At 34.9% G+C, this 9,264-nt stretch overlaps 1 protein-coding gene across 1 annotated transcript in view; it reads right to left on the bottom strand.

The window, feature by feature from the left end:
• The window catches only part of LOC105179268 (uncharacterized protein At3g06530), an 18,493-nt gene extending 10,310 nt beyond the window's left edge, over nucleotides 1-8,183 (bottom strand). Inside the window, exons 1-19 of the mRNA XM_011102885.2 lie at nucleotides 7,821-8,183; nucleotides 7,503-7,716; nucleotides 7,286-7,381; nucleotides 7,010-7,127; nucleotides 6,756-6,923; nucleotides 6,489-6,659; nucleotides 6,243-6,298; nucleotides 6,050-6,139; nucleotides 5,827-5,975; nucleotides 5,607-5,689; nucleotides 5,392-5,520; nucleotides 5,130-5,204; nucleotides 4,265-4,433; nucleotides 3,482-3,621; nucleotides 3,275-3,367; nucleotides 2,251-2,431; nucleotides 1,239-1,333; nucleotides 1,001-1,150; nucleotides 757-923 (exon numbers count right to left, since the gene is read on the bottom strand). Of these exons, the coding sequence (XP_011101187.1) occupies nucleotides 757-923; nucleotides 1,001-1,150; nucleotides 1,239-1,333; nucleotides 2,251-2,431; nucleotides 3,275-3,367; nucleotides 3,482-3,621; nucleotides 4,265-4,433; nucleotides 5,130-5,204; nucleotides 5,392-5,520; nucleotides 5,607-5,689; nucleotides 5,827-5,975; nucleotides 6,050-6,139; nucleotides 6,243-6,298; nucleotides 6,489-6,659; nucleotides 6,756-6,923; nucleotides 7,010-7,127; nucleotides 7,286-7,381; nucleotides 7,503-7,716; nucleotides 7,821-7,992 (2,516 nt within the window). The 5' untranslated portion in view covers nucleotides 7,993-8,183. The remainder of the gene's footprint in view (nucleotides 1-756; nucleotides 924-1,000; nucleotides 1,151-1,238; nucleotides 1,334-2,250; nucleotides 2,432-3,274; nucleotides 3,368-3,481; nucleotides 3,622-4,264; nucleotides 4,434-5,129; nucleotides 5,205-5,391; nucleotides 5,521-5,606; nucleotides 5,690-5,826; nucleotides 5,976-6,049; nucleotides 6,140-6,242; nucleotides 6,299-6,488; nucleotides 6,660-6,755; nucleotides 6,924-7,009; nucleotides 7,128-7,285; nucleotides 7,382-7,502; nucleotides 7,717-7,820) is intronic.
• Nucleotides 8,184-9,264: the final 1,081 nt, after the last annotated feature.

The raw sequence follows: 9,264 nt of genomic DNA, 5'->3' as shown, positions 1-9,264 counted from the left end.
AGTGCAATGCAAGTAACAAAACAAAAGAAACAGTTAGAACAAAGCTTAAATAAAAGACACCTTTCATGTCAGTGAAGAACATAAAAATGAACAAAGAAATTCTTGAACTAGTAAACTAGCAAACATTTTCCAGCTAAAGTTGGAAAAAATAAGTTCCAGGCGGCTTTAATATAACTCTGAGATAAGCATTCATCTCTAATGAAGATACTCATTTGTAAACTCAGCCTTCTAAAAGCCACTTCTAAACCTTCGTTCCCAAAAAATTTCAAAAAGATGTTGTAAATGCCAAATGCCGTCCAACTATTGTTTTGACTTATATCTACTGTTTCCCATTAGTGTACAACATGAATCAAATGTATGAATGGAACAGTTTTATTTGTATTTATGTAGCTAGATTAAAAATTATCAGCATCACATTTTAAATCTTCAACACATCCATTTAAAATAAGTAACATATTGACGTCTAGGAACTCTGTCGAGGACATCTTCATTTAATGGTGAGAGGCACTAAAACTTAACTGTTTCATGTACATATTCCACCAATCAAAAATCAATGTAAATATAGTGAGCCAGTGACATGGATCCTTTACGCTTGTATTGTATGATCCTCTAGATCTGTCAAAAAGTGACCTTGGGCATTCCATGTTCAATGTTTTAAAAATAAACATTTCAACAGTCATCAGCCAGATACAGGAGAACTGACACGCGTACAGAAAAGGGGAACAAAAATGGCAAAACAAATAACAAGAATGAGACAAAATAGCTAAACCTTCTTCTGTAAATAGTTTCAACATTATTCGCGCCAGAGAGGACTTGCACTTCATAAACAGGTACTCCAGATGTTTCCTAAAAGCATCTTTAGAGTGGCATGCAAAGAATAAAAATAGCTCCTGAAGCTTACATTCCCACACACCCTTCATGTCCTGCAGCAGATACGCGTTTAGTTCCACTGAGTGGTCTATGGATATGATAACATACAAAAACATGAGCGAGCACTAACCAAAGACACATCCTCAGATGCCGCTGCAATAAAAGCTTCTGATAATCTCAAAAACAAGCAAGATAGAATCTCAGCATTGAGGTCTTTGACGTTAATGCCAAGATCATCTAGGATTCCTCTGCAGTCACTGTCCATGATCCTTTTCTTGGACTGTAATCATGCAAGGACTGTGTCACTAGTACCATTAAATTTATAAAGTAGCTAGCATGTGCAAAGCAATATGGTAAAATTATTATACCTGCTCTGCAGATATCCCCATAGACTCTAGCATTTCCCATTCATTTTTTAGAATTGGAAGACAAGAATCAAGGAACGCAGAAAATTGTCCAACACCTGACAAGCCAAAGGGGGCATACAGAATTATACATGGTACCTCCATGACTTCATTGCAAGAAAAGCTAATGCATATTGCAGTCCAAAATTATAAAAATTGTCCTAAACCTCAAAAGAAGAAATCTAAAGGACAAGTATAACGGCAGTCCAAACTCAAACAATATACTCAATATCAGTATGTATCTCATTATTAATATGAGATGAAAAGCACAAACCAAATCGTTCACACTTAAGAACATAAGAGCATGCTACATTCAAGAACAAAATGATTGGGATGGTAAAGATGCACCATTTACAGTGGTGTGGCACCTTCACTGGGAAAAGGTAAACAAGCAGCTAATAGACAGCCAAAGCAAGAACATGGCAATAACCCAAGAACCAACTTTGTGGTCTTTTGACAAGAGGACCAGAAATAAATGGAAAAGGAGAAAGGTATCCTGATCCAAACATACAAGAGGAATCTTGACAATCTCGACATCTGATGTCACAAAACCAAATGATTGTTGTAAATAATTACAAGGGACTAATAATTCTTTAGGGAGGACCCATGCAGTGATAGAAATCCTATTAAAACATTCTTCCAATTTCTGGATCAAACAGAATTAAGAACAAGATCAAGTATTATATCAACCAGAACTTGTCATAAGAGGAAACCTTTCATTTTTTTTCTGACTGCACATACACAAAAACTTATGAACTCAATAATCTTAACAATCTGAAAAAATTTTAGAGGTAGAGGCAACAAAATTGATGGCACCATGCTTATCAATAAGCAAAATCCACATACTGATGTACAACACCAACTTCTAGGCAATACTAAAAACTGTTACCAAACATATAAATCAAGGGTCAAAAGCAATGAAAATTGATAAAAATGTTGTTCACAACAACTGGGAAGAGTTGAGAGGTGCATTTACCCATTTTCAACACCTTCAGTGACTGCAATAAAACCAAGAAGAATAATGTCCTTGAAAGCTCATGGGAGTCGCAGCACTTAACAAGCCAAGGCATGTATTCCTCAGGACTCAATGAGAACATCTCTGCTAACCTATTGATATTCTCAATATTAATTGAAGATATACGTCCGAGATCCAATTTCTGCAACCATTTGAGATTTAAATTCAAATGAGACGTGAATACTCTTTCACCTTTTCAGATGCTTATTAATACAAGTATAACCAGAGCAATTGTCCAAATAAAATAATTTAGGGGGCATAATGTTCAGATAAAGCTTTCATTTATAGGGACAACTGGAAGTCTTTATTTTTCCGCAAAAGGAGTCTGAACTTATGTTCCAGAACTACATTATGTACATAATCATAAGAACACGCTTTAATATGCAAAATATGTGCATATATGTAAGTAAAACATATTTCCTAAAGTCATAATATACAAGTAAATATGTCATCGCTGAGCATATCTTGTACTCATGCCAACAGTTGTACTCATGCCAAAGAATATATAACCATTTAATTGAATACACGAACTGCAAAAATAAGAAAGCTTAATCAATTACCATTTATATTACCTAAGTACCAAATTTCATTTATTTCAAGTGGATTATGGAACAGATGAAGCATAGTCAATAAGCCTTCTCTAAAACAGAAACAGCAGGAAAAAAGCAAATGGTAAGGATGGATGTTCAAGGGGTACAATTTGCATATCAGGCTATAACAGTGATACCAAGGAAATACAAGAAGGATATAACCAGTAGAAAAAAAGTCACTGGATCGACAATCTAAGTTCTTAAAAAGGCAAATATTATTATAATTCCACAGCCTTGCAGTAATTTAATTAAGAAAATATTAAAAGCTCCTTCTTTCCTTTTGTCAAGTCAAAAGACATTCATTTCTTAATACCGGATGATCAAGTGAAGACTTAAATGCAACAGCAACAGCAACATTTTATCAGCTCACATTTCCTTTTCTAATATCTGTTTACCTTCTCCGATCCTGGAAGAAGAACAAGGCTCTCATATAAAGGCCATTTTAATTCTTTAGCCAATTCTAAAGCCTTCAAGTTCAATCTCTGAGTCTGGACAAGAGAGGGAAAACATATAATTAGCAAGCAAGGCAAGTAATTATCACAGATGACCTCAAACTATATTTGTTTAGGCCACAAAAAAAAAGTCTTTCATCAGAAAGAAACCTTAGGTCGAATTAAAAGTAATGGAAAGATTGTTGTTGCTAATATCATCACATATTCTTCCTGATCTTTGAAGTTTTTTATAACTTGTTGCAGGCACGATAAAGCAGCATTACCCATGGGAGATGTGTTTGTTAATGGACCTGCAATAGCACAGCATATAAGAACAAGTTGCATATCAGCAGCTTTAAGATAGACATCCTGGAACACGCAATGATTTTTAGTTGAATAAAAATGGATACAGTAAAAGATAGAATCCCCTGCTCCAACACAAAAAAGCCCTTTCAATACTGTTCCCCATTCTTTATAATTTCCTCAAGTATTAAACTAGTCCTATAGACCAATCTCCGAGTCATGTAAATTTGTAAATAACCATGATTGGATTATTACCACTTGATCCATATGATAAATCTACTTTTTTCAGTGGATAAACATCAAATTTGCACTCAGTTGACAATAAAGAACTTTGCATTGTCACTTTCCCTAACTGCCCTTAAATTCATATCAGAATCTCAACATTTTTGCCACTCCATTTTACAAAAAAGAATCCAAAAGCCACCTGAAACATAAAGCAGGCTGAACACTAACAATAACATGAACACAAATTCTCTACTGATCACCAACTGCTGATATCTACCTACGTTCAACTAAAGTATCTTATCCTTATATTCTCACAGATAAAAGATGTGGCCAACATTTGCATGGGTATAATTTCTTTTTAAGCAGTGCCTAATGACATTATCTATCTTTCTCAAATATTTCAGTGTAGAACAGTAGCAGGCTCACCTGACAACAAAGTTTCAATACATCTTTGAAGCACATATTTGACTGCTTCAATAAGATGTGCTGAACTTAATATTTCGGACAAATTCTTCAATTCCAGAACTGCCAGGACAACATTTAGGTCATCATCATAGAGCCGGCGAAACAGTGCATCTTGAATGGCATCAAACTTCTGAACAAATAGTCAAAAAAGAATATCAAATTGAAGTCAAAAGAACCAAGGAACAGTGACCAGAATTTATTCCAGAGCTCATGATGAATAAAATGCAATATGTGAATATAACAAATTGGATAGAGCTGCTCTAATTTGAATTTCGCGTGTAGAATTAATATCAAAAGCACTTCCCCACTTTAAACTTCAAGAGAGAACAGAGGTAATGGTTGGTCAATGAATCCAACCATCGTATCCACTATCCTCAACTAGGTCTCAAGTACTTGAAGATCAGATTCACAATGCGAAAGATGATGCCTTGGTCCATCAGATGAGGAGATGAATATTTACTCCTCAGGCAAGGGTAATTAAAGTAAGATGTTAAGTGAACTAAAGCTATATAGATGCACAAATAGGTCCGAACATGATCTACATTGCATTGCACTAGCAAGGAACAGCTACCAGCAATTTCCAGATACAGCTAAAGGGCCCATATGACTGACATCGGAGGAAGTATGATGACAACCGATGTTAAGAATCTTGTGGAAAGAGGCCAAAAACATTTCCTAAAAACCAAATGTAATTTATCACGTCTTTTGCAGAAACAAAATACTTCAAGAATGTTGGAATTAGACCAACAGAGGACAAGATGGTGCATAATATACTAGTCCACGGCATATAATATCGACAAAAATCGAGAGCATCAACGCTATATACCTTCGAGCCAGTAGCTTTCTGCCTCAGAATGTTGACAACATCCAAGCCCAAGACTGCTGACCTTCGGATCTCGGCCTGTAAAAATAATCAAAGTGCATGCAGTAAGATAACTGATCCCAATTCCAACACTGGTAGGAGATCAAGACAAAATGGCAGAAATTATTGTCTAGCATTCAGAAAATTAAACCAAAAAAAGATAAAATATTTTTGTGGCATCAATAATGCAATGCCATCCAATTTATACTATCTAAAAGAATGATACCTCTGAATGTTCGAGAGCAAAAAGTACTTTTGGATTGGATATTTCTTGTGATGAGTCCAAATGTTCATCTACAATCTTGCAAAGTAAATCATAGCCTGAACTGACTTTCTTGGACTGCAACTTCGCATCCTACACAATTCCATATGAAAAATTGGAAAGAGATTAGTATTATGTACCAATAAGGAAACAAGAGCAAGAAAGAGGGAAAAACCAACCTTCAAGAAATTATAGAAGGCTCCCCTCGATTCATTTGGATACTTCTCACAGATAGAAACCAGAATCTGTTTGCCGTGGTTCCCTAATAAAACAGCAAAATTAGACAACTGAAGCCATCACTAAAACTAATCCTGCTATATGCATACGCAAGTCTACAATGACTGTGCAAAAGCAAAGCAAGTAGTAGTCGGAAGTTTAAATGTGAGCATAACTACAAACCTGATTCAGACGAGACAGAATTAACCTTGCCCTGCGGTATCTTCATGCTCATACTAAGAAGTCGAGAGACTATTCTATTAACATAGACCTTAACAGGAACAGTCTCTATTATTGATAATAGAGTCCGATGGCACAGATCATCGGAAGCACTGCAAAGCAAAGTATTTAGATTGAGTGAATAAGAGTAAGAAAAAGAGTAAAGGAGAAAGCAAGCACCACCAACCTGTACTCTAGTAAGGAGTCCAGAAATACAGCTAAGAACTTATCAATGTTGAAGTCCTTTGTCAAGCCTGAAAGGATCCCTGAAATATCCCTTCAAAATCAAGAAATATAATAAGCACTCCATTTCCCGATATGTGAAATTTAAGAGGCCCGTTTTTGCCAATGGACACTAGTGTATGAGTATAAATGATCACCTGATATCACTTAAAACATCCATAGTCTTCTTGGGGATTATTTCCACAGATTGAAGCTAGATAAACGAACATGATATCAATGATCAATCAGGTAAACCCAATACCAAACAAGCTATTTGTAAGGAACACATATAGCTTCATGGCTATACAAGCCAAAAGGGAAGAAAACCAAATCTAGTCCTAAGATGCATAAACAAGGAAGTAGAATGCTCTGGACTTCAACTTGTTCGACTAGAAGCTCAGTACCTGAACAATGGTGATTACAGTCATAAATGACATGCGCAACCATTGTAAGTCACCTCTTTCTTTTGCTTCCACCCTAGCTATGTCAGCCACTGAATGCAACAAGCTTTTGACAACATTAGGTCCCAAAGCTGCCTTTTGTGCTAGTAAACTCACAATCATGAGAGCCCCAGCCTGTATATTAATAAAGAAGACATCCTTCTCTCAGAGGATGAAACTAATAGAGTCATAGAAAAAGGAAAAACACGAAATTCAGATGTTGAACTTGACCTTCTGGTTTAGTCCTCTGGCACCAGGTTGCAGCCCGGAATTCACATACGGAAGAATCCTCTTCACAATATTATTGTCAATGGTAACAAGCCCCAAAACCTCAAAAATGACTGCTGTGCAGAATCCAATCACATGCTTTGACGGTTGAATCTTTTTCACAGGTGTAGCCTACAATGTTTTAGGCCTTCAGGTACTCATGATAGGAGCAGAGATAAGAGGATCAAAATACTCATATGCCTAAAACAAATTCTTACATAATTACAAATAGCCTCCAAGACCCCCAAATCTCGGATACACTGTTGCACAATAACCTCCCTAGGTGGCCGTGCACCTGATGTTTTAACTCCATCAAGAAACTTCCATCTGTTGTTACTGCACAACCAATTAAAACGAAAATGGTATATTGGCATCACTTACCTTGATCAGTTACAGAGTAATAACATGAACATAGAAAAATAAAGAAATGAAAATGAAGATAACATAGAAACCAAGAGTTTCATATATAGTCCAGAAGGAACTCAGTAACTTACCCTGTGTTAATTAACTGAACTATTTGAACAAATACATGTGTGTCATGGTACGGCAGTGCACATAAAATCAGGTCTTCTGCATTGTACACGTGAACCCTACAGTTCAAAAGGAAAAAAAATCAAGTCTCCAAAAGAGGCAAAGGCTCCCAACTTCGCAAGGTTCAAAGTAAACATTCTTCTAGAAAGAATCAAGTTCACATAAAAACAAAAAACATACTTGTATCTGCGAATTAAATATTCCAATGTCTTCAAGGAAGAATGTGACTCAAGATATCCCGACAATAGTCGCAAATACGAGCTAATGGATGCATTAATTCGGTTGTTTTCTTCTTGGCCAACCAACTCCCTATCGAGCTCCTTACTCTGATAACTGAATAAATCATTCTTGTAATTCCTAAAACGCTCCTCCATATTTATAAGGACCTCCAACCCTGTTTCCGAGCAAATAAAAAGAACTCTCAGAGGCATAATACTACGTGTAGAGCACAGTTCCGTTGTGAAAAAGTTGGCTAAATAAAATGTAAGATTCTAATACCAGATAGGGCGATGTTGAGGATGGTGTCAAGGTCGATATCGGCAGCTGTTTTGGCATCGAACAGAACTGAAGGTCGGGTTAACGGCCGCCGCCTACCAGGTTCAGGATCGGTGGATACGTTCAGCACGTCTTTTATTGCCTTTAGCTGAGATGAAATTGAGGTTCCCGCCATCGTGAAGTTGTGTTCTTGGGGAATTTACTGGGAATTGTCGCGTCGCGGGGTCCTGAACTCTGAATTCCTTTTCGTGGCCTTGAGGCGGTGATGGGTGGAGCGAGTGAAGGAGCAACAGACTTTGAAATATGGCGCCGTGTTAGGGTTTAGGGTTTTGGTGCCGGAGCAATAGCATTCAATCTCAGGGAATTACCTCATTACGACGTAGTATTTATAAAATGGGGGGGTAAATTTGTCTTTTCGTTTTTCCATTTTGTTCCCTTTTCTTTATTTTTTGTATTTTACAACTATGCAAAAAGGGTGTTTGAACAAATTTATAATTTTTTCCAATTAATTATGTTTACAAAATATTTGAGAATTATAAAATATTTTAAGATCTTTTATAATTTTAAAAATTATAACCTTTAAATATAATGAAATTATAACTTTATTAAAAAAAAGTAAAGTTCATAACTTGTTTTTAAGATATTAATGTATCCTCTCAAATTAATCATAAGTTTGTTATTACTAATAATATCGCATAAATTTTATCATCTTATTATATTCAAACTCCTCATAAAATTTGTTTTTTAAAATAAAATCTAACTTATATAAATTTTAAAAACATTGTTTTAACATATATGAGTTTAAGATGTATTTTAAATAAGGTAAATTATAACAATCTTTCTTAAGATTTGTTATAATTACGAATACCGCTCATTGTTTGATAAATTACAAATACTCCCTTGATATTTGAGAAATTACATAATCCTTAGATCGATGTATAAAATTATCAACTTTGTCCTTACTATATCTTTTTCTAAAAAAGAAAAATTTATAAAAAATCGAAGATGATGGATGAAAATTTTCTAAAAACTATCCACTTAATTCAAAAAAAATTATAATTTTTAATCCATAAAAGTATTTTTGTCAGTTCACCATAAAAAATAGATGAAAACCTAATAAAGTGGGCTAATTGTTAGACGGCCGTTAAAACTAGAGAAGTATTAGTAATTATATAAAATTTTATGAAAGATCGTCGTAATTTATCCTTTTAAATAAGATTAATCAAACACCCTATGTTTCAAATATATAACACAATAATATTATTGTCCGAGCGCAAAAGAGCAATACAAGATACAATTGTAATTATTATTTATGAATAATGAGACATACTTGAATAGTATTACAGAACAAAAAAAAAAATGCTTTCAACTCATTAGTCTATGTTTCTATCCCACCTTATTTTTTCATTATTTTTTTTGTCATAAAGTTTTATATTTTTATTAAATT

This window comes from Sesamum indicum, unplaced genomic scaffold, assembly GCF_000512975.1.
Source record: "Sesamum indicum cultivar Zhongzhi No. 13 unplaced genomic scaffold, S_indicum_v1.0 scaffold00128, whole genome shotgun sequence".
Lineage (NCBI taxonomy): Eukaryota > Viridiplantae > Streptophyta > Magnoliopsida > Lamiales > Pedaliaceae > Sesamum > Sesamum indicum.
Note: the sequence above shows the minus strand (reverse complement) of the source record. Positions and strands in the feature narration are given on the sequence as shown.